Source organism: Salmo salar, chromosome 14, assembly GCF_965601325.2.
Source record: "Salmo salar chromosome 14, fSalSal1, whole genome shotgun sequence".
Taxonomy (NCBI): domain Eukaryota; kingdom Metazoa; phylum Chordata; class Actinopteri; order Salmoniformes; family Salmonidae; genus Salmo; species Salmo salar.
The window spans coordinates 77,417,186-77,442,506 of record NC_138304.1 but is presented as its reverse complement, the minus strand read 5'-3'; the positions used below and the strand labels follow the sequence as shown (position 1 = coordinate 77,442,506).

At 44.4% G+C, this 25,321-nt stretch overlaps 2 protein-coding genes across 2 annotated transcripts in view; one reads left to right on the top strand and one right to left on the bottom strand.

The window, feature by feature from the left end:
- The window catches only part of LOC106570183 (protein Jumonji), a 95,202-nt gene extending 79,696 nt beyond the window's left edge, over nt 1-15,506 (top strand). The window contains exons 8-18 of the mRNA XM_014142229.3: nt 748-1,984; nt 2,516-3,033; nt 6,199-6,291; nt 6,398-6,516; nt 7,186-7,256; nt 7,575-7,689; nt 10,729-11,017; nt 11,445-11,575; nt 11,821-12,004; nt 12,147-12,254; nt 12,817-15,506. Coding sequence (XP_013997704.1) covers nt 748-1,984; nt 2,516-3,033; nt 6,199-6,291; nt 6,398-6,516; nt 7,186-7,256; nt 7,575-7,689; nt 10,729-11,017; nt 11,445-11,575; nt 11,821-12,004; nt 12,147-12,254; nt 12,817-12,996 — 3,045 coding nt within the window. The 3' untranslated portion in view covers nt 12,997-15,506. The remainder of the gene's footprint in view (nt 1-747; nt 1,985-2,515; nt 3,034-6,198; nt 6,292-6,397; nt 6,517-7,185; nt 7,257-7,574; nt 7,690-10,728; nt 11,018-11,444; nt 11,576-11,820; nt 12,005-12,146; nt 12,255-12,816) is intronic.
- An 860-nt stretch (nt 15,507-16,366) lies between these two features.
- LOC106570184 (dysbindin) overlaps nt 16,367-25,321 on the bottom strand; it is a 28,968-nt gene continuing 20,013 nt past the window's right edge. The window contains exons 3-4 of the mRNA XM_014142230.2: nt 24,200-24,334; nt 16,367-16,899 (exon numbers count right to left, since the gene is read on the bottom strand). Coding sequence (XP_013997705.1) covers nt 16,691-16,899; nt 24,200-24,334 — 344 coding nt within the window. The 3' untranslated portion in view covers nt 16,367-16,690. The remainder of the gene's footprint in view (nt 16,900-24,199; nt 24,335-25,321) is intronic.

Here is a 25,321-nt window from a genome sequence, read left to right as displayed (position 1 = left end):
TTCCACTATTGAGGGGAGCAGGATTTATGAAGGGGGTCACATTTCACTCCCCTTATCTTTTAATAGCCTCTCTTTGTGTTGGCTGCACCTGATAGGAGTACAATACAGCTGCAGCAGAGGGAACAGAGAGAGGGAGACAACTCTGCTTCTTCCGCTGGTGGGTCTGGATGGCTTTATTCCCCCAGCTGCGTTTAGCCAGTGAGGCCCCTGATGTAACTTAAGCTACCTACATTTCAGAGCTCACATGTTCAGCAGGGGTTCTCAGATCTGCAGGAAAAAAAACTTTTATTTGAGGCATTAAAGGCGAATTAAAGAGCTTAAGGAAACTATACCAAATAAAACTGGCTTCATGTGCTGGGATAGAGTTTCACGTAGTAACCTTTTTTATGTAGTGCTCTCTACATACAGCAGTTGGCTCTAAAATTAAAGCCTCACTCCTATTAGGGCCGGGATGGCTTTTTCCAGCTGTTGTTGAAGCTAACATTGTTTAGTTTTTTGCCCTGTGAGAAGAGTGTTTCTCTATAATAGCAGATTTAAAAGTACAACAACCCGTGTATAGGCTTCATTGAATAGCAGCAGTTTTTAAAATATTTGCTACTAGTTTTTCCTTCAATGCAAAGCCACAGCTCCCGAGCAAGAGGGAGAGTGTTAGAACACAGAACCATTGCACAGAATGTTTATGAACAAATGTTTCTGATCTCCCGCTCTTTCTCTCTCTCTCTCTCTCGTTCTCTCTCTCGCTCTCAGGTCTTTAAAGTGAACGGCGTCACACGGGTGTCCCAGACAGGCGTGCACACGGCCGGTGCCCAAAAAACTAAAGACTTCAGACTGCCGTCCAAAACTGTGAAGGGCCAAGTCACATACACCAAAGCAAAACGAGAACTGGTCAAGAAAACCAAACTGAACCACCGCAAACACAGCACTGCTGCTTCCCATAGAGCCAATAGCAACAATCACCACCGCCACCAGCGAATCCCCCTCTCCAACTCAGGAAAAGCCCAGAATAGCAAAGCAAAAACACGCAAACAGGTGCTATTATCCAATGGGGTGTACAAGGTGGCTAACGGGGGCGGAGTGCGCCTCAACGGTGGCCTCTGTGCCAAGCAGGAGGTGGGCAGGCAGGGGCGTGAGGGGCTGAGGAACTCCAAGCGGAGGCTGGAGGTGGCGGTATCGGCCATCGGGGCGGTGGCTGACTCCCAGGGTCAGCTGGTCATCCTGGAGAATAGCCCCAACCTTAAGAAGACAAAACAACACCAGACCAGCCCTCTGGACGGTAAGACCCAGCACCAGACCAGCCCTCTGGAGACACGCAGTAAGAAAGCCTGTCAGGACAAGACCGTGGTCCCCAATGGACACATCGTCATGGAAACCACCCCTCCCCCGACCCTGCTAGCCCCACCCCCTCCCCCAACTCCTCCCGCTACATCACCAGCCAATCCAGAGCCAGAGCGTCAGCGGCCCAAGCGGGCGTCAGCCGGCAAGCTGATGTTCATCAGACAAGCACAGCAGCGGGCGCAGGTTGCCTCTAACCCTAACCACAACCGTTCAACTACCTCAGAATCTCCTTGCCACACTTCTGGACACACTCCTGGACATATCCCTCACAAACCAGCAGAGCCCCGGCCTGACAGGGAGTGGGAAAGGGAGAAGGAGAGGGAGAGAGAGAGGGCGGAGAGGAGCAGGGTGAGCTGGGCGGCGTTGGGTGAGGCGCCAGTGTTCTGTCCCACCCAGCGGGAGTTCCAGGACCCCCTGGTGTACCTGGACTCTGTGCGGGAGGGGGCGGAGCCCTGCGGACTTTGTCGTGTGGTTCCCCCGGCTGACTGGCGCCCAGAGTGCAAACTGAACGATGAGATGCGCTTTGTGACCCAGGTGCAGCGCATCCACAAGCTGGGCCGTCGCTGGGGCCCCAACGTACAGAGGCTAGCCTGCATCAAGAAGCACCTTAAATCTCAGGGCATCACCATGGAAGACCCCCCGCTCATCGGTGAGTAACTCATAGACTGTCTCTACTTTACCAGCCACACACACCCCTAACCCGATCCCCCTGGTCGTTGGTTAGTCTGACAGTCAAACACACTCATATAGGCTGAACGAATGTCGCAAAACAAACCTCTTTAGCAAACATTGGGTCTCAAAGGTATTGACAATCCAATAAAATGTTTGTTGCATTCCACCAACGGTATCTGGTATTTTTACTGTAGATGTCAATAACAATATTCAGATGTATGTCTGTGAGGCAGGAAAACCACAACCTAGCAGGTTGCCTGACACCTTAGATTTCTCACTCAGCAGCTTGATGTGTTTTTACACTGACTGGGCTCTGAAAGAGGCTGTTTATCTGACTGAAATAAATTGAGTCTGTATAAGAATGCGGCCGATGTTGTGCTATCATTACCGAAGAAGTGTTAAACTCATGGCCATTGACCCTCACCCATTTCTCTCTCTCCCCAGGCGGCTGTGGGGTTTGGGTTAGGCTTAACCCTGTATCTGACCCCATCTCCCTCTCTTTCTCCAGGTGGCTGTGAGGTGGACCTGGCTCGGTTCTTCCAGCTGATTAATGACATGGGCGGCATGCAGCAGGTGATGGACCTGAAGAAGTGGAGTAAACTGGCTGATCTGCTGCGGATCCCCAAGTCAGCCCAGGACCGTCTAGCCAAGCTGCAGGAGTCCTACCTTCAGTACCTGCTGTCGTATGACTCTCTGTCCCCCGAGGAGCACCGACGCCTGGAGAGGGAGGTGCTGCAGGAGAAGGAGGGCTTGGAACGCCTCAGGGGGCCCCTGGAGGGCCACACAGAGAGGAGCCTGGCCCTGCCGCGATACGAGCCTAAGAACGGGCTGGCCGGCAGTCTGGTGCAGCGCAGCAACGGTCAGCTGTGCAGCCGGCTGAAGGAGCTGGACAGTCAGCAGCTGAAGGTGGGACGCCGGAGGCTGTTTGCTCAGGAAAAGAATAATGGGGACAAGACACAGCAGGAGGAAGAGGAGGCGGATATGGAGAAAGGCGTTCTCAGTGACCAGCACAAGTGTATTTACAAGGTGAGGCCCGGCAAACAACAATGCACATCCTTTTTAAAACTGCGTTTTTGTTCATTCCTCTCACGCCCTGTTCATGCTACAGGGGGAATGAAACACGTTATCTAGTTCCAGTCCTGCCTGCTCTATTCTGTTGTTCTAGCTGAAGGAATGTAGGTCAGTGCTGAGCTGGTTGAAGAGGAGCCACAGACAGCAGGCCTCTGCTTCTCTACTCCAAATCACCCTGCCCTGCCAAGCCCTGTCCTGCCCTGCCCTGTCCTGCCCTGTCCTGTCCTGCCCTGCCCCTCTTTGTGTTAACCCTGCCCTGCCCCTCTCTGTGTTAACCCTGCCCTGCCCCTCTGTGTTTGCCCTGCCCTGCCACTCTCTGTGTTTGCCCTGCCCTGCCCTGCCCCTCTCTGTGTTAACCCTGCCCTGCCCCTCTCTGTGTTAACCCTGCCCACACATTGGCCTACACACACATACAGTTGAAGTTGGATGTTTACATACACTTAGGCTGGAGTCATTAAAACTTGTTTTTCAACCACTCCACACATTTTTGGTTAACAAACTATAGCTTTGGCAAGTCGGTTAGGACATCTACTTTGTGCATGACAGAAGTAATTTTTCCAACAATTGTTTACAGACAGATTATTTCACTTATAATTCACTGCATCACAATTCTAGTGGGTCGGAAGTTTACATACACTAAGTTGACTGTAGGCTAATTGACATAATTTGTGTCAATTGGAGGTGTACCTGTGGATGCATTTCGATGCCTACCTTCAAACTCCGTGCCTCTTTGCTTGACATCATGGTAAAATCAAAAGAATTCAGCCAAGACCTCAGAAAAAAATTGTAGGCCTCCACAGGTCTGGTTCATCCTTGGGAGCATTTTCCAAATGCCTGAAGGTACCACGTTCATCTGTACAAACAATAGTACGCAAGTATAAACACCATGGGACCAAGCAGCCGTCATTCCGCTCAGGAAGGAGACGCGTTCTGTCTCCTAGAGATGAACGTACTTTGGTGCGAAAAGTGCAAATCAATCCCAGAACAACAGCAAAGGCCCTTGTGAAGATGCTGGAGGAAACGGGTACAAAAGTATCTATATCCACAGTAAAACGAGTCCTATATCGACATAACCTCAAAGGCCGCTCAACAAGGAAGAAGCCACTGCTCCAAAACCGCCATAAAAAAGACAGACTACGGTTTGCAACTGGACATGGGGAAAAAGATCGTACTTTTTGGAGAAATGTCCTCTGATCTCATGAAACAAAAATAGAACTGTTTGGCCATAATGACCATTGTTATGTTTGGAGAAAAAAGGGGGATGCTTGCAAGGCGAAGAACACCGTCCCAACCGTGAAGCACGGGGGTAGCAGGATCATATTGTGGGGGTTGCTTTTCTGCAGGAGGGACTGGTGCACTTCATAAAATAGATGGCTCATGAGGATGGAAAATTATGTAGATATATTGAAGCAACAGCTCAAAACATCGGTCAGGAAGTTAAAGCTTGGTCGCAAATGGGTCTTCCAAATGGACAATGACCCCAAGCATACTTCCAAAGTTGTGGCAAAATGGCTTAAGGACAACAAAGTCAAGATATTGGAGTTGCCATCACAAATCCCTGACCTCAACCCTTTTGGTAATTTGTGGGTGTCACGGATGTTTGAAGGAGCGGACCAAAATGCAGCGTGTTTGTAGTTCCACATCTTTTTTTATTCGTGAAACGTAATGCAATACACTAAATACTTGAACTAACAAAAACAACAAACCGTGACGCAGAGACACAACACACTACTCAAAATATAATCACCCACCAAAACAGGTGGGACAAACAACTTAAATATGACCTCCAATTAGAGACAACGACGACCAGCTGCCTCCAATTGGAGATCACACCAAACAAAACCAACATAGAAATACAAAACTAGAAACTGAACATAGAAATACAAAACATAGACAAACACCCCCTGTCACGCCCTGACCTAATCTACCATAGAAAATAACCACTTACTATGGTCATGACGTGACAGTGGGCAGAACTGAAAAAGTGTGTGCGAGCAAGGAGGCCTACAAACCTGACTCAGTTACACCAGCTCTGTCAGGAGGAATGGGCCAAAACTCACCCAACTTATTGTGGGAAGCTTGTGGAAGGCTACCCAAAACGTTTGACCCAAGTTAAACAATTGAAAGGCGATGCTATCAAATACTAATTGAGTGTATGTAAACTTCTGACCCACTGGGAATGTGATGAAAGAAATAAAAGCTGAAATAAATAATTCTCTCTACTATTATTCTGACATTTCACATTCTTAAAATTAAGTGGTGAATCCTAACTGACCTAAAACAGACAGGGAATTTCGGATTTAATGTCAGGAATTGTGAAAAACTGAGTTGAAATGTATTTGGCTAAGGTGTATGTTAACTTCCGATTTCAACTGTATACACGCACGCACACGCACGCGCGTGCGCGACAGCTTCATGACCCAGACGCTCCCCCTGCTGCTCTTCTCAAATCATATCACATTTGTCACATGCGCTGAATACAACAGGTGTAGACCTTACCGTGAAATGCATACTTACAATGCATTTCATACCAACAATGCAGTTCAATAAATAGTTTTTAAATAAAGTAAAAAAATACACAGTAGAATTACAGTAACGAGGCTATATACAGGGGGCCCGGTACTGAGTAAATGTGCGGAGGTACAGGTTAGAGGAGGTAAGGTACCCTGAGTGTGATGTAATATAGTTTCTAACCTTAGCCCGCTGTGTGTCTGTGATCATGACATCTCAAACACCGTTCTGGTCTGGATTCCATTTAAATTGTTTCCTCTCCCCAACACAAGCAGACCCATACGGTGTGAGATCAGTACAATTACAGTAACCCAGAGACAGAACAGGCAGATTTTATAGACGCCATCAAGGCCCCTCCAATCTGAGGAGGCATCCCAGGGAAGGTTCATATTAGCTAGTCATGCTCAGAAACGTTCGACACAGACATGGAGACTTGCATACAGTACACTCAGGTCATTCAGTATTTCATTTTTCAATGCATAATTAAGCCCTGGTGTGTGTGGCTGTATGTTTCTCTTAAAGGCTGATCTACAGGATGGCATTTGCTTTTACAGGGTACCTGACTCTGTTTGATGCTAGTTGTACTATGTGGCTCATCTTGTGTTGCAGGGGAAATCTGTATCTCTCACCAACTTCTTTAGGATAGCCAGGAACACCATGACCATGTGCTTTAACAAAGAGCCCGGTGCTGCTGAGGTCGAGGTAAGAATGGCATGTCTTAGTCACCACTGTAAATTGAGCTTCTTTTTTTTTAGTGTGCACATTTTATCGATCACTGCTCACTTCTCCTTTTTGTCTTCCTTGACAGCAAGAATACTGGAGGATAGTGGAGCAGAGGCACTGCCATGTGGCAGTGCATTATGGGAAAGTGGACACCAACACACACGGAAGTGGCTTCCCCGTGGGAAAGTCAGAGCCATTTTCTAAGTAAGAAGACCCAATGTCATCACACACTAAACATAGAAATACCCAATATGGTCCCACTTTATATTACGTTTGGCTTCATAATGCCTTCATACGCACTACATAAATGTGTTAATCTATAACCATATCTCATGCTTTTATAAAGGGTTCATAAATTTGGCATAACTGACATAATCACCAATGTCAAATGTGACATAACCCACTATGTCAAATATGATACAGTATGACAGGGTTATAAATGCTTTGTGAAGCCTCAATTTAATGATTTTTAAGAGGTGCTTATGCCATATAGTGGGTTATGTCGAATTTGACATTGGTGGTTATGTCACATAGTTATACCACATTTATGAACCCTTTATGAAGCATGACCTACAGTTATACATTTGTAACACATTTGTGTAGTGTTTATGAAGGCTTTATGAAGCTTTTATAAGCTGCTCGTCATTTAAAGTGGGACCAACAATATCTCTTGACTGGCCACTGTGGAATGACTGTGTCCTCCATCTGACCCTGACAGTGACTGTTTGTGTCCTCCATCTGACCCTGACAGTGACTGTTTGTGTCCTCCATCTGACCCTGACAGTGACTGTTTGTGTCCTCCATCTGACCCTGACAGTGACTGTTTGTGTCCTCCATCTGACCCTGACAGTGACTGTTCACTCTCCGTTTCAGACATGGATGGAACCTCACTGTCCTCCCAAATAATTCTGGATCCATTCTGCGGCATCTTGGAGCCGTGCCCGGTGAGATTTCTACCCTAACCCCACATCCTCACTCTAACCCTCACCCCTGATCCTCAACCCCTCTCTCACACAAACCCTCACCCCTGAGGCACCTCTCTCTGCTGGAGACAATGGGAAGATCTCAGTTGCATACACCTCGTCTCCTTCCCTAAACCCATTGGATAAGAATGCCAGAGGTCCCTCCCTTGTGACCTTTTCCTCCAATGGGTTTTGAGAAAGAGCTGAGGAGAGAGGACGTGAGGAGTATTGTGATCTTCCCATTGTGAGGCCTGTTGTGGTCTCTGCTGTTTTAAAACGGACTTCTCTGTCTCTCCGTAGGGGTGACCATTCCCTGGCTGAACATTGGCATGGTCTTTTCTACCTCATGCTGGTCTCGAGACCAAAACCGCCTTCCATACATTGATTACTTACACACTGGTGCTGACTGCATTTGGTAAGTATCCCAACATGACCACCTCTGTCTCTCTTCCTCCTCACAGGTAATGTGTACTGTACAAGGACATTACAAAGATATGTGGTTTTTCTAAGGTGACATGGAATTAACACCCATCTCGGATCAGGCTTGTAATTAGCTGATCAAATTCCATCTTCCTTGGCCACACGCCAGTCTTTTGGAAATATGTATTTATGCCAAAGTGGCTCTCTTTAAAGCCACCCAGAAATGACTGGGTGGCAGCGAAGCCACAGACATTAGTGTGTTGTGTATTTGACCTGTTATGAAGGCAATGTTTATTCTCTTTGCATTAGCCCAACTTGAATGTAATGGTAATGAAGGGGTTGAGAAAGGGCATTGGCTGTAGACATCCACCAGCCCAACCCCTCCCTCCCCATGTATGCTACCTGCCCATTGGTGGTGACACAGGTGAGTAGCAATGTGCTAGGAGGTTCCTGAGATGAAGGCAAGTCATAATCATCAACATTGACTGCCTGCTCTCTTGAAGTATGAATGTTCCCCTCATCTTTTCATGGTGTGTCTGCATGTATTAGGCCAGGGGTTCCCAAACATTTTCACTCGGGGACCCCTTGTCCAGCACACGCCACGTCTATTTCTAAGGGCACAAGAACCGCTCATGAGACAAACTGTTCACACCCCTCTTGGTGGTGGAGAGAATTTCAGGTTTAAAGCATATTTCCTGCAATTTGACACATTTTGTCATGGGGTGCAAAGAAAATGTTGTAGTTTTAAAGCTAATTTTCTTCCAATTCTATGTCTAATGCCATGTCTAATGAGTATTCTTGTGATATTTGAGTGACCAAAAAATTACAACAGTATCTATGGGCTACAACATCTAAGCAAAAAAACATTAGCTGACATGGGCTAGTTGATCTGGACATTTCTTAACTTATAAATAGCTCTCTAAGGTACACAATATATACAAAAGTATGTGGACACCGCTTCAAATTAGGGGATTTGGCTATTTCAGCCACACCCGTTGCTGACAGGTGTATAAAATCGAGCACACTACCATGCAATCTCCATAGACAAACATTGGCAGTAGAATGGCCTTACTGAAGAGCTCAGTGACTTTCAAAGGAGCACTGTCATTTTATTTATTGAACCTTATTTTAACTAGGCAAGTAAGTTAAGAACAAATTCTTATTTTCAATGGCGGCCTATACTGGCCAAACCCGGACGACCCTGGGCCAATTGCGCGCTGCCCTATGGGACTCCCAATCACGGCTGGTTGTGATACAGCCTGGATGCCACCTTTACAACAAGTCAGTTCGTCAAATTTCTGCCCTGCTAGAGCTGCCTCAGTCAACTGTAAGTGTTGTTATTGTGAAGTGGAAAGGAGCAACAACGGCTCAGCCGCAAAGTGGTAGGCCACACAAGCTCACCGAACGGGGCCGCCGAGTGCTGAAGTGTGTAGCGTGTAAAAATTGTCTGTCCTCAGTTGCAACACTCCAAACTGCCTCTGGAAGCAACCTCAACACAAGAACGTTTTGTCGGGAGCTTCATAAAATGGGTTTCCATGGCCAAGCAGCCACACACAAGCCTAAGATCACCATGCACAATACCAAACGTCTACTGGAGTGGTGTAAAGCTCGCCACCATTTGACTCTGGAGCAGTGGAAACACGTTCTCTGGAGTGATGAATCATGCTCCACCATCTGAGAGTCCAACGAAGAATCTTGGATTGGCGGATGCGAGGAGAACGCTACCTGCCCCAAATGCATAGTGCCAACTGTAAAGTTTGGTGGAGGAGGAATAATGGTATGGAGCTGTTTTTCATGGTTTGGGCTTGGCCCCTTCGTTCCAGTGAAGGGAAATCTTAACACTACAGCATACAATGACATTTTAGACAATTCTGCGCTTCTAACTTTGTGGTAACAGTTTGGGTGAAGGCCCTTTCTTGTTTCAGCATGACAATGCCCCGAGCACAAAGCGAGGTCCATTCAGAAATGGTTTGTTGAGATCGGTGTGGAAGAACTTGACTGGCTTGCATAGAGCCCTGACATCAACCCCATCGAACACCTTTGGGATGAATTGGAACGCCGGCTGCAAGCCAGGCCTAATCACCCAACATCAGTGCCCAACCTCACTAATGCTCTTGTGGCTGAATGGAAGCAAATCCCAGAATGGAAGACATTATAGCAGCGCAGGTGGGGACCAACTCCATATTAATGCCCATGATTTTGGAATGAGATATTCAACGAGCAGGTATCCACCATACTTTTGGTCATGTAGTGTATGCAATGACTAACATAAGAGGAACTGATGATGAACTACCCAATTTTGAAAGTGCACCTGGCGCATTCTACGATTAACTTTCAAGAGTAAGTTTTTAAAGCCGACCCCTCGCACCCCCTAGTTTGGGAAACACTGTCCTAGAGTTACAGGAAAGGGCCAGACAGCCTGTCTACATGTCCTAGAGTTACAGGAAAGGGCCAGACAGCCTGTCTACATGTCCTAGAGTTACAGGAAAGGGCCAGACAGCCTTTCCACATGTTCTACAGTTACAGGAAAGGGCCAGACAGCCTGTCCACATGTTCTACAGTTACAGGAAAGGGCCAGACAGCCTGTCCACATGTTCTAGAGTTACAGGAAAGGGCCAGACAGCCTGTCTACATGTCCTAGTGTTACAGGAAGTGCTAGTTTGGGATGCTCTAGAACAAACGTAAGTCTGTTACACTATTCACAGAGGACTTAGTTGTCCAGTGAGTCTGTGAAAAAGAGATCATTCTATAATTCAATCAAGATCCTCCTGACAGATGAAACCACAGACGGACTGACCACTCTACCTACAGGCTATGATCCGTACAAGCTGTGATCCCCACAGGAAAGTGGCCTCTCAGGCTGTCATTCACTTTGTCAACATTCTCTCTCGCACCTCTTGAGGCAGTGCATAAGCACAGACCTTCCTCTGACTGTTCAAAGCTGAGGGGTTACACTGCGCAGTTGATGTCCAGCATACTACACACACACACACACAGTTGGATGAGCCTGAGTGGTCCCCTCTCGCCCTGCCAGGTATTCTGTTCCTGCTGAAGAGAAGGTGAAGCTTGACAAGGTGGTTCACACACTGCTGCAGGCCAACGGGACCCCCGGGCTGGAGATGCTGGAGAAGAACATCATGATCTCTCCGGAGGTGCTTTGTCGAGAGGGTATCAAGGTCCACCGCACCGTCCAGCAGAGTGGTCAGTTTGTGGTCTGCTTCCCTGGGACCTTTGTGTCCAAGGTCTGCTGTGGCTACAGTGTGTCGGAAACCGTTCACTTTGCCACCCCCCAATGGATGAACCTGGGATACGAGGCTTCTAAGGTAAGGCTGAAGCTGGAGCTGCTGTCTGCTGGTGTCTGCTACCTCCCTGTGGCCATTTAGAGATATAGCTCATTGTCTACAACAGTATCTCTAGAACAGGGCTGCCCACCCCTGTATCTGGAGAGCTTCTCTGTCCTCTAGGTTTTTGCTCCAACCCTAATTTAGCACACCTGATTCTAATAATTAGCTGGTTGATGAGATTAATCAGGTTTGTTCATTGGGGTTGGAGCTGAAACCTCCATGAGGGTATTGTAGCTCTCCAGGACAGGGTTGGTGAGCCCCGCTGTACAGTCTATGCACATTTTTGTTCCTGTTGATTAGTGTAGTGTAATCTGTAATGTAGTTTAATCTGGCTGGTACAAAAGGCTGTAGAATATTCTGTCAATGTTCTGTGTTAACCCAGTGTCTCTCTGCCTTCCATCTGTAGGACCTTAAATGCCGGCACATAGCCAAACCCTTCTCCATGGAGAAGTTACTCTACCAGATCGCTACGGCCGAATCCAAACGCGAGAACGGACACCTTCTGACAACAATCTCCGCTCTTCTCAAAGACCTCAGGTGAGTAGCTATGGAAACCGGTCACATCAAAACATGGATGCTGTTAGCGTCAGCTGCCATGGCAGTATGATCAAAGACCCCAAATGCACTCCATGCTTTAATGGATGGGCTTAGTGTCTACATCAAGGCCGAAAGATAGTGAAATAGTACTGACTGTTGTTTTCTGTACTGTGCTTAATCCCTGAGTTGAGTTCTGTTGTGGTGTTCGGAACCACTGAGTTGTGTTGCTCTGTCTGCTCCAATAGGAACATAGAGATGAGACAACGGCAGGAACTGTACGAGGCGGGGCTTCTGTCTTCTGCCCGCTACGGAACACACGACAACAACCTGATGCCCGGCGACGGACGCAAGAAACCCAGGAAGTGGCTGGCGCTAGAGTCCTCAGAGAGACGCTGCCAGACCTGCCAACACCTCTGCTACCTGTCCATGGTGAGAGCTGAGCCACGGGGAATAGTGCTAGGGCTGGGCTATGGAGACTAGTGCTATGATTAGTTGAACTAGCGCTGGTGCTGGGTGAGGATGAATGGAGTTGACCGCTCCATGAAAATACGTGTTGTGTTGTCTACACCAGGTGGTCCAGGAGAATGAGAACGTGGTCTTCTGTCTGGAGTGTGCTCTGAGATACGTGGAGAATCACAAGTCCTGCAGAGGCCTCAAGATGATGTATCGTTATGATGAGGTAAGATGCCTTCCCAGAAAACTGGGAACATTCCCAGGACATTAGCTAACGTTCCCATTTAACTGCGCTATTCACTCTATTGATGAAGCGTTACAGATTGCACGATGGACATGTAAAGTACATTTTCCGATTGAGCTGTCACATGCAACATTTACCGTGAACGCAGTCTCCACCACCTTGGGAACATTGCCTTTTAAGTTTAAATTGGGCTTTAACGCTGAACTTCCACGATATGGATTGAATAGAGCCCTAAGCTAGTTAGGGTTTTATCTAACATTAGGATGATAACGTCCCAAAAATATTAAAATATACATATTTTTTTTTATGTTTTAAATTAAATATCCTTGGAATGTTTTGTGTTATTAGAACTTTTGGGCAACCTAATGAATGTTCTGGGAACAATCATAGAACTGATTTTAGTTTGCTGGGATGGCCCATTCTTATCTGAGTAGAATTGCTCAGAACCTTCAACAGTAGAGTGACGTAACATGCATATAACACATGTTTTCTCTCTGATTCCTCCCTTCCCTGGCTGTGCCCCCCATGCTTCACCCCCCTGCAGGAGCAGATCAACAGCTTGGTGAAGCAGGTGTGTGGCAAGGCCCTGGAGAAGACGACTGAGAAATGTAATGGTGCGAGCCCCTTTAAACCACCACCCAAACGCGGTCCCCGGAAGAGAGCCACCGTGGAAGTGTCCCTGTCCCGCCTCTCCTCCCACCTGTCTCCCGCAGCCGTCTCATAAGGAAGTTAACACCCCCCACTGCCCCTCCATCTTAGTTTGGCGAATCACTGTTGTCCTTTTTAAAGAAAGAAAAAATATTTCCAGCTTTTAATGCCCCAAATCTCCTCTACCTATGCCCCTTACCATGACAAACTACCCCCCCCCCCTCCCCCCTTTAGTATGGCAAACTTGTGAAAGCAAACTGTATTTTTTTGCACTAGCACAGAAAAAACTATTTTTCAGTTCATTTTTTGGGGGGGGGGGTTAGTTGATGTCGTCCTTAGCATTAATTGAAAAGTTCACCGGTAAATGTTGTGCCCCTTGCACTGCCCCCTTCTACACTTTTTGAGGAGAGGGTCAGATTGGTCTTCCCTACCCACACTGCAGTCACACCCATCGCCACCTGTCACTCAACTGTGAACAAAGGGACGAACGGAGAAGGTGCTCCTTTTTCATTATTATTGAAAGTAGAACCCAAAGTTTGCTCTCGTCTTTAGTTTTTGAAGATGAGTTGTTTATATTCTCCTCTTTTACCTGCAGCAGCTCCTGTTGTTCAGGGTCTGTTGTTCAGGGTCTGTTGTTCAGGGTCTGTTGCTCCCTAACCCACGCCAGGTAAAACTTGAAAGGCAGATGTGTTTTGGCTTGCTTGTTTTTATTTTGGATTTTAGCTTTGATTTTAGTCTTCTGTGTTTATTTTGTCGTTTTGTTCCTTGGTGGCTGTGGAACTAGCGGTGCCGTGGCTGTATGTCAGAAATACAGACCTGGGTGCCGTGGCTGTACGTCAGAAATACAGACCTGGGTGCCGTGGCTGTACGTCAGAAATACAGACCTGGGTGCCGTTGGTCTCTGTGCCCGTAGTAGAAGGGAGGCCTCCTTCGCTAGCGAGTGAAAACTGTGCCTAATACTCAGCAAGGAGATCCATAGTTTTTGGTGCTGTTGGTTATTATTACTGTATAACAATACAAAAGAAAGTTGAGGTGCTGGCTAACTACTAGCCTCCTCTCCCACAGGGCGGTAGCCTCTACTCTCCTCTCCCACAGGGATGAGGTTCAAGGTTTTCATGTCCCACAGGGTTAGGTTAGGGTTCTAGGCTCTCCTCTCCCACAGGGTTAAGTTAGGGTTCTAGGCTCTCCTCTCCCACAGGGTTAAGTTAGGGTTCTAGGCTCTCCTCTCCCACAGGGTTAGGGTAGGGTTCTAGGCTCTCCTCTCACACCGGGTTAGGGTAGGGTTCTAGGCTCTGCTCTCATACCGGGTTAGGTTAGGGTTCTAGGCTCTCCTCTCCCACAGGGTTAGGGTAGGGTTCTAGGCTCTCCTCTCCCACAGGGTTAGGGTAGGGTTCTAGGCTCTCCTCTCCCACAGGGTTAGGGTTCTGGGCTCTCCTCTCCCACAGGGGTAGGGTTCTAGGCTCTCCTCTCCCACAGGGGTAGGGTTCTAGGCTCTCCTCTCCCACAGGGGTAGGGTTCTAGGCTCTCCTCTCCCACAGGGGTAGGGTTCTAGGCTCTCCTCTCCCACAGGGTTAGGGTTATAGGCTCTCCTCTAGATGTGCAATCATGTTAACATTCCATTCTTCCAGTCCTATTGTTTCAGCTGTACCAGTAAACATTCATTATTATTATTTTATATTTTTATTGTGTATGCGTTCTGATGTGCGCGTAGAACCACTAGTCAAAGGGTGTAAAATGTGAAATATGGAAATCCATGTTCTTTTTTTTTGCTTTTGCATTTTCCCTTTTTCAGATGAATTATGTATGATTTTAGGAGAAAGTCCAACACAAAAACAAACTTTTGTACATAATCCTGTAAATGTCTTTAAATACTTGAGCCTTTTCTGGGGTGAAGGAAGGAATGATGCCTCTAAAGGTATTAGTGGAAGCAAGGGAGGAAGTGCTTGATGAAGAAAAAGCCTTATGTTTCAGTTTCTTCATGTGTGTGAGTTTGATGCTTACAGGGTTGCTCTGGTTACATGTATACATTTAAGTGCTGCTTACATCAGTGAGAAAGATATGGAGTAGCAATGGCCCCCTATTTTATTTTTATTTTTTAGCTTTACTTTTTTAAAGAAAAGGGAAAATATGTTCACAAAAAAAATTGTTTTAAATTTTCATTACTGAAAATTCAACAATGTAGTAGCTCATGTTGCACTGAGCTTGCCAGTGGTGGCTGACAAGGTGATCCTATTATCCAGTTTGTTGGTTGTTGTCCTTTACAGAAGACTGAACTGTTTTAGGAGTATTTAATGAAAACCAAGTTGGGTGTTTTCCACAGAAAGTGGTTGTCAAGTTTTTATGGCCTTACAATGTATTTTATTCAGAATTCTTTTTTTTTTCTTTTTTTTTTTTTGCATTTTCTTTTTCTACAGTATAAACTATTGCTCACGGTCTGGCAAGTTAATTTATTAGCGATGCGTCTCCAGCTTTCCTTCCACTTGGAAAGATTTCATGTTGGTTATATTGCCAGTTTTTTTTACTTTTGCAGTTTGTACTAAAGGTTTAATAAAAACGTACAGACAATTCACTGTCTTTTCTTTTGAACCTGTGTGTATGTCTGTCTTTGTTGTTCTGAACATGTCATGTCATGCAACTCACTAACCGTTCTACAAATAAGTCTACTCTCCATGTCTAGGGGTCCAAGCCTGACTAATTGGTCCATAACTTGATATAAATGTGTGCGTTCAGTATAAAACTAAAGAGTAACCGGACCGATGTTGTCTGTAATGTACCTTGCATACTTACCAGAGTCCAGGATGAGTTCTGTCCCGACTCTGGTAAGCCAGCCCAACCAGGTCATTGAAGTTCAAATGGTGACAAATAATATAGAAAAAGGTCAAATCTAAAAGGCATGCCATAACAAAAAGGTATAAAACCAACGCTGTAAGACCCCACCAGACCGAGAGGCTACTTAGTCCACCTCTCACTCTGCAATAACCTGCTATTCACCCACACCTGTGAGCTATTACTCCATTAGCAGGCCTTTTGCTGTATGATATGATTCTATATAATCATGTTACAGTTTACAAGTCATTCTGAACACCTATTCTTTCCATTAGACTGACCAGGTGAAAGCTATCATCCCTTATTGATGTCTCTTGTTAAATCCACTTCAATCAGTGTAGGTGAAGGGGAGGAGACGGGTTAAAGAAGGATTTTGAAGCTTTGAGACATGAATTGTGTATGTGTGCCGTTGAGGTTGAATAGGCAAGACAAAACATTTCAGTGCTTTTGAACGAGGTATTGTAGTAGGTGCCAGGCTCACCGGATTGTGTCAAGAACACCAACACTGCTGGGGGGTTATAAATAAACAGACTCATGGAGGGAAACTGAAACGGGGTCATTCTATTCCAGTTTCATTTCATTCTGAAATAACATTAAGGTATCAGTATGAGAAATGGTAGTACAGGGTGGTGAAATATTTATTACCAAGTCAAGATTATGGGGGAATAATACTGTAACCACAATGTTCAACATGGAGTTATTTCTTTACAAAAAGGATGAAAATACAGTAAACATAAATTACGCATCTCTTCCTCCATGCATCCAGTGCATAGGATATATTCCGCTCAGAGTTTCGGTCTGTTTACTATCTTAGCTCCCATCCTCTCAGGGTTTCGGTCTTTTCTCTGTCTTCGCTCCTACTCTGGCCCTTATGTGGCATGTGAGCTGCTGTCCTCAAAGTGTTTAAGTGTCTTGCTTCTGGGTGGGGGGTGGTGGCCTCTCTGCTAGGACAGTGTTGGGCGGGACCTCTGCACCCCAACAGGACGGTGGCTGCTGTTCTCCCTGCCCCCTTCATCCTCTTCGTCATCGTCCCCAGCCTCAGTGTCCTGGCTGTCAGTGCATGTGGAGGAGAGGGAGGACAGCTTGTTTCCTAGCTCAGCCTGGGTGGGAACCTGCAGGGTGATCTCTGTGGTTAACGAGTCAACGTCTGGACCTGAGAGACGTACGGAGGAGAGACGTTTTATGCAGTGCCAGTAAATCAAAGTATGAAGTTGCTGTTTACTGTGCATGTCTGTTATAAAACATGTAAAAAAAAAAAATGTTTTGGGGGGGTCAGCTTTAATATTTCAGATTGGTTGTGGCTTCCATCAATGTAATTGTCTGCATCATTTCCAATCCCCATTATACAGTACCAGTCAAAAGTTTGGACACTTACTCATTCAAGGGTTTTTCTTTATTTTTACTATTTTCTACATTGTAGAATAGTAGTGAAGACATCGAAACTATGAAATAACACATGGAATCATGTAAACAAAAAAGTGTTAAACAAATCAAAATATATTTTATATTTGAGATTCTTCAAAGTAGCCACCCTTTGCCTTGATGACAGCTTTGTTCACGCTTGGCATTCGCTCAAACCAGCTTCATGAGCCTCCGACCTCAGGGCACTACAGAGGGTAGTGCGTATGGCCCAGTACATCACTGGGGCTAAGCTGCCTGCCATCCAGGACCTCTACACCAGGCGGTGTCAGAGGAAGGCCCTAAAAATTGTGAAAGACCCCAGCCACCCCAATCATAGACTGTTCTCTCTACTACCGCTTGGCAAGCGGTACCGGAGTGCCAAGTCTAGGACAAAAAGTCTTCTCAACAGTTTTTACCCCCAAGCCATAAGACCCCTGAACAGGTGGCTACCTAGACTATTTGCATTGTGTGCCCCCCCCCCCCCCCCCCCCCCCCCACGCACCCAAACCCTCTTTTACGCTGCTGCTACTCTCTGTTCATCATATATGCACAGTCACTTTAACTATACATTCATGTACATACTACCTCAATTGGCCCAACCAACCAGTGCTCCCGCACATTGGCTAACTGGGCCATCTGCGTTGTGTCCCACCACCCGCCAACCCCTCTTTACGCTACTGCTACTCTCTGTTCATCATATATGCATAGTCACTTTAACCATATCTACATGTACATACTACCTCAATCAGCCTGACTAACCGGTGTCTGTATATAGCCTCGCTACTGTTTTTCACTGTCTTTTTACTGTTGTTTTTATTTCTTTACTTACCTATTGTTCACCTAATACCATTTTTGCACTATTGGTTAGAGCCTGTAAGTCAGCATTTCATTCGGCGCACGTGACAAATAAAAATTGATTTGATTTGAGGTAGTCACCTGGAATGCATTTCAATTAACAGTTGTGCCCTGTTAAAAGTTAATTTGTGGAATTTCTTTAATTCTTAATGCTTTCAAGCTAATCAGTTGTGTTGTGACAAGGTAGGGTTGGTACACAGAAGACAGACTTATTTGGTAAAAGACCAAGTCCATATTATGGCAAGAACAGTTAAAATAAGCAAAGAAAAATGGCAGTCCATCATTACTTTAAGACATAAAGGTCAGTCAATCCGGAGAATTTGAAGAACTTTGAAAGTTTCTTCAAGTGCAGTCGCAAAAACCATCAAGCGCTATGATGAAACTGGCTCTCATGAGGACCGCCACAGGAAAGGAAGACCCAGAGTTACCTCTGCTGCAGAGGATGAGTTTATTAGAGTTACTAGCCTCAAAAATCGGCAATTAACTGCACCCAAATAAATTAGTTCAAGTAATAGACACATCTCAACATAAACTGTTCAGAGGAGACAGTGTGAATCAGGCCTTCATGGTCAAATTGCTGCAAAGAAACAGCTACTAAAGGACACCAATAATAAGAAGAGACTTGCTTGGACCAAGAAACACGAGCAATGGACATTAGACCGGTGGAAATCTGTCCTTTGCTCTGATGAGTCCAAATTTGAGATTTTTGGTTCCAACCACCGTGTCTTTGTGAGACACAGAGTAGGTGAACGGATTATCTCAGCATATGTGGTTCCCACCGTGAAGCATGGAGGAGTAGGAAGTATGATGGTGGTTTGCTGGTGACATTGTCTGTGATTTATTTAGAATTCAAGGCACACTTAACCAGCATGGCTACCACAGCATTCTGCAGCGATATGCCATCCCATCTGGTTTGGGTTTAGTGGGACTATCATTTGTTTTTCAACAGGACAATGACCCAAAACACAACTCCAGGCTGTGTAAGGGCTATTTTACCAAGAAGGAGAGTGATGGAGTGCTGCATCAGATGACCTGGCCTCCACAATCCCCCGACCTCAACCAAATTGAGATGGTGTGGGATGAGTCGGACCGCGGAGTGAAGGAAAAGCAGCCAACAAGTGCTCAGCATATGTGGGAACTCCTTCAAGACTGTTGGAAAAGCATTCCAGGTGAAGCTGGTTGAGAGAATGCCAAGAGTGGTCAAAGCTGTCATCAAAGAAAGGGTGGCTACTTTGAAGAATCTAAAATCTAAAACATATTTTAATTTGTTTAACACTGTTTTGGTTACTACATGATTCCATATGTGTTATTTCATAGTTTTGATGTCTTCACTATTATTCTACAATGTAGAACATAGTAAGAATAAAGACAACCCCTTGAATGAGTAGGTGTTCTAAAACTTTTTGCCGGTAGTGTATATAAAATATATATTTTTAAATTATATTTTCCTTTATTATTTTCCCCTAACATTACCACCCTTCCCCTAATTGGAATAAACTAATGGAGAACAACACTTAGGCTTCTACTTCCAGCTTATACATACTATGTACATTTTACAGACACTATATTTTACAATAGCTTTCTTTTGTTTGTTTTTAGTCCCACCCTTCAGTTGCCCTCAACCCCTCCCATCTTTCTCTGAAGACCATCCAGTTTTGATTTATATTTGCCTTATATTTTTCAACTGTCTCTTCCCTGCCAAATCTGCAGAGCTGGGATGGTTGTATCCCCCATATATATAACATTCTATTGGTTGCAAGAATTTTGTATAATAATTTAAATTCAAAATCTCTCAGTTTTAAATCCAGTATCATTTTGTGTATCAGTTCATAAACCATGTGCCATGGAATCGGTACATCGAAAATCTCTTCCCAAAGATTTTGCTATCTATATGGCACAGCTGTCCATTTGTTGGTCCTCAAATGAAACTGGTATACTTTTTTATTTATCACAGTTTTTTTTAACCAATTTTGGTCTTTAATGCAGGGCCGACAGACAAATTCCTTACTTTCTCCCCCTTCCAGTTGCCTCTTCCATTTTTGCAGTAATGAGGCAATTAGTTGGTTGTAATACATTTCCATATATTTTTGTTAGCTGCATGTGTGACATATCCTATTTATTAAATCACTTACAAAGATTATACCGTTTTTTTATAAAGAATCCTGCAAAAATTGTTTTTGTATCAATTACTATATTTGAGTTTAACTTTAATATTTGTTGTAATATTTGTTCTGTCTTCTCCGGTGGATTAAACCGACATTGGAACCAACTTTATAGTGATATTTTGGAGATTGTTTCATTTTCAAATAACCAAAAGTGAGAGGTTGTAATCTGAAAAAAGGGAAAAAGGCTATTCTTAAATAAGGCAATTTTTACTAATCTGCTAGAGAACCAGTTGGATTTAAGTGTAACTTTTGTATGACTGAAGCCTTTAGTGAGAAGTCTAATGCTTTCATTTTTAATAATTTCTGTCCTCCAAATTCATATCCATTATATAAATAGGCCCGTTTAATTTTGTCTGGCTTGCCGTTCCAAATAAAATTGAATATTTTTTGCTCATATAATTAAAAAAAACAAGTTGCTAGGTGTAGGCTAGGCCTTAAGCAAATAGGTAAACTGGGATATGACTAAAGAGTTAATCAGGGTGATTTTTCCACAAATAGACAGGTATTTTCCTTTCCATGGTAGCACGATCTTATCTATTTTTGCTAACTTTCAATACAAAATATATTGTAGTAAGATCCATTCTTTCTTTCGGGATATGAATACTGAGTATGTCCACTTCCAAGTCAGACCATTGTATTGATAAACTACACGGTAATGTAAAAGTTGTCTTTTTTAGTTATACAATATGTAATATAGCACACGTTGGTTGTAATCTAGATCTTATATGAGGCTGTGGAGGGATCCAAATTGTGGATTTAAAAGAAAACATGAATCATCAGTGTACAATGACACCTTTGTTTTTAAGCCCTGGATTTGTAGTCCCTTGATAATATTGTTGGATCTGATTTTAATAACTAACATTTCGATGACCATAATAAATAGATATTCCGATAGTGGACAACCTTGTTTTACTCCTCTTGACAGTTTAATACTTTCTGAGAAGTAGCCATTATTTACTATTTCACACCTAGGGTTACAATAAATAACTTTAACCTATTGTAAACAAGATTCTCCAAAATGTATATATTCCAGGCATTTATATATCAATTCCAGTCGTACTTTATTAAAATCCTTTTCAAAGTCAGCTATGAATAGCAGGCCTGGTTTCCCAGATTTTTCATAGTGTTTTATTGTTTCCAGTACTTGTCTTATATGGTATTATCTCCAATATATCGTCCATGTAAAAACCCTGTCTGATTAGGATGAATAATATCTGACATTACCTTTTTAATTCTATGTGCTATGCATTTTGAAAAAAAATGTGTATCACAACACTGATGTGTAAGGAGCTTTCAATTTTTTTAATGGACTGAATTTTTATATTTATCACTTGGGTCCTGTTTCAGTAATAATGAGTATCTGATAATCTACCATTTTTATAGGAGTGGTTAGAACATGCTAATAACTGTCCTCTGAGTACATCTAAAAAGGTTTGGTATACCTCAACTGGTATGCCATCCAGCCCTGGAGTTTTCCTGGACTTAAAGGCTTTAATTGCATCAAGAAGTTCCTCTTCTGTAATTTGCCATTCACATTAATCTTTCTGTACAGCTTTTCATTTTACATTATAATTTTTTTTTAATCCTTACAATTATCTTTGGTTAGTGGAGATGGAGAAGACTGAAATGAAAACATATGCTTAAAGAATTTGCTTCCTCTTTCAAAATATTGTTTGGTGAATCATGGGTGACTAATTTCAGGGTGAAATATTTATTACCAAATCAAGATTATGGGGGAATAATACTGTAACCACACAATGTTCAACATGGAGTTATTTCCTTACAGAAAAGGATGAAAATACAGGAAACATAAATTATGCATCTCTTCCTCCATGCATCCAGTGCATAGCATATATTCCGCTCAGAGTTTTGGTCCGTTCAGTGTCTTAGATCCTACTCTGGCCCTTATGTGGCCTGTGAGCTGCTGTCCTCAAAGTGTTTAAGTGTCTTGCTTCTAGGTGGGGGGTGGTGGCCTCTCTGCTAGGACAGTGTTGGGGGGAAAATATGAATTATTTTGACCTAAATTTAAAAGATGAGTATCCCAGTCTGCTGTCCCCACATGCTTTAAGATGGCCACCATTGTTCCTGTACCAAATAAGGCAAAGATAACTGAACTACTAAATGACTATCGCCCCGTAGCACTCACTTCTGTCATCATAAAGTGTTTTGAGAGACTAGTCAAGGATCATATCACCTCCACCTTACCTGCCATGCTAGACCCACTTTTGCATACTATCCCAACAGGTCCACAGACGATGCAATCACCATCACACTGCACACTGCCATATCCCATCTGGACAAGAGGAATACCTACGTATGTAAGAATGCTGTTCATTGACTACAGCTCAGCATTCAACACCATAGTACCCTCCAAGCTCATCATTAAAATTAAGGCTCTGGGTCTCAAACTCGCCCTGTGCAATTGGGTCCTGGACTTTCTGAAAGGCCGCCCCCAGGTGGTGAAGGTAGGAAACAACATCTCCACTTCGCTGATCCTCAACACTGGGGCCCCACAAGGGTGCGTGCTCAGCCCCCTCCTGTACTCCCTGTTCACCCATGACTGCATGGCCATGCACGCCTCCAACTCAATTATCAAGTTTGCAGACGACACAAAGCTTGATTACCAACAATGACGAGACAGCCTTCTGGGAGGAGGTGAGGGCACTCAGAGTGTGGTGTCAGGAAAACAACCTTTCACTCAACGTCAACAAAACAAAGGAGATGATCGTGGACTTCAGGAAACAGCAGAAGGAGCACCCCCCTATCCACATCGACGGGACAGCAGTGGAGAAGGTGGAAAGGTTTAACTTCCTCTGCGTACACATCACGGACAAACTGAAATGATCCACCATGGTGCCTCTTCAACCTCAGGAGGCTGACGAAATTTGGCTTGTCACCTAAAATCCTCACAAACTTTTACAGATGCACAATTGATAGCATCCTGTCGGGCTGTATTACCACCTGGAATGGCAACTACACCGCCATCAACTGCAAGGCACCAGAGCGTGGTGTTGTCTGCACAACGCATCACCAGGGGCAAACTACCTGCCCTCCAGGACACCTACAGCACCCAATGTCACAGGAAGGCCAAAAATATCAAGAACCACCCGAGCCACTGCCTGTTCACCCCTCTACCACCCAGAAGGCGAGGTCAGTACAGGTGCATCAAAGCTCGGACCGAGAGACTGAAAAACTGCTTCTATCTCAAGACCATCAGACTGTTAAAAAGCATCCCTAACACTGAGGCTGCTGCCTATATACAGACTCAAATCATTGGCCACTTTAATAAATGGATCACTAGTCACTTTAATGCCACTTTAATAATGTTTATATATCTTACATTAGTCATCTCATATGTATATACTGTATTTTATATATATATTTATATGTACATATTATTATTCCATCCCTTTACATTTGTGTGTATAAGGTAGTTGTGGAATTATTAAATTACTTGTTAGATATTACTGCACTGTTGGAACTAGAAGCACAAGCATTTCGCTACACTCGCATCATCTGCTAACCATGTGTATGTGACCAATAACATTTGATTTGATTTGGATTGCATGGCCCCTAAAGGCACATTTAAAAGTGTCCCATACAATAAGGGTATCTGCTGTACCTATATTATGTCGGAAAAATTATCTTTAAAATCATTCTGTCCTAGTTATAAACAAGTTGTCATCCAATAGGTTTTGATTTAATTTACAATATCCTCGCCCAGGTGGAAATTGTTACATTTACATTACATTTAAGTCATTTAGCAGACGCTCTTATCCAGAGCGACTTACAAATTGGTGGATTCACCTTATGATATCCAGTGGAACAACCACTTTACAATAGTGCATCTAAATCTTTAGGGGGGGGGGGGGATTAGAAGGATTACTTTATCCTATCCTAGGTATTCCTTAAAGAGGTGGGGTTTCAGGTGTGAGAGTGTAAGAATTGTGTAAGAGTAATGTATATCCGAATTATTTGATGGTCCGACTGTGCATGTCTGTTTGAGTGTGTGTCTGGGTCTGTGTGTCATACCTAGCATGGGGGAGGCAGCGTTGTTGTCGTCTCCCCCAGAGAGGAGGAAGACGTCAAGACTCTCATGGTCGGACAGGTCCATCTGCTCCAGCATGTCCACGTTCACCTCCATGGACGAAAAGCTTCCTGTTGGCCCTGAGCAGCAAGACACAGATGTTAGTCACCAACGCATACAAAACCAAGAATGCAACGGCAAGGGGCTGAGTCCAGGAAGAGCCTTTTTATGTTTTAAAACTCTCAAACACACTAAGGAAGAAATAACCTTGGCAAAACCATCGAACTGCTCTTGGCTAAAACTGGGTAATTTTGGAATCCACAACAAAATCTTGCATGCTAGCTAGCTAGCTAGTTGGCAGGGTCCTATCCTGTCTAAATTGATTCCAGGCTGGAGTATAGGATTCTATCCTGTCTGAAATGATTCCAGGCTGGTGTCTGTAGGGTTCTATCCTGGTTCTATACATGTCCTGGATTCATCACCTTGCAGGAACAGTATCTGTTGTAATACCGGTGTTAAGATCACGTGTTGCATGCGTCACAAACACACAGTGCACTATGAGGTATGATTGACAGCTGAGACGGCGTACCTCAAGGATACGAGGAGAGCAGGGCAGGGCAGGGCAGCAGGGTGTGCAGAGTAAAGAGAGAGAGGGAACTGTCAAATTGTCACCCAAGTCATATACTGTTCTCTCTGCTTCCGCCAAGTGGTACTGGAGCGTCAAGTCTAGGTCCAAAAGGCTCCTTAACAGCTTCTACCCCCAAGCCATAAAACTGCTGAACAATTAATCAAATGGCCACCCAGACTATTTACATTGACACCCCCTTCCATTTATTATTACACTGCTGCTACTCACTGTTTATTATCTATGTATAGTCACTTCAGCCCTACCTACTGTACATGTTGTCACGACTTCCACCGAAGTCAGTCCCTCTCCTTGTTCGGGCGGCGTTTGGCGGTTGACGTCACCGGTCCTCTAGCCATCGCCGATCCACCTTTCATTTTCCATGTTTTGTCTTTGTTTTCTACACACCTGGTTTCATTCCCCAATTACATGTTCATGTATTTAACCCTCTGTTTCCCCCATGTTTTTGTGCTTGATGGTTTCTATGTTCATTCGGTACGTT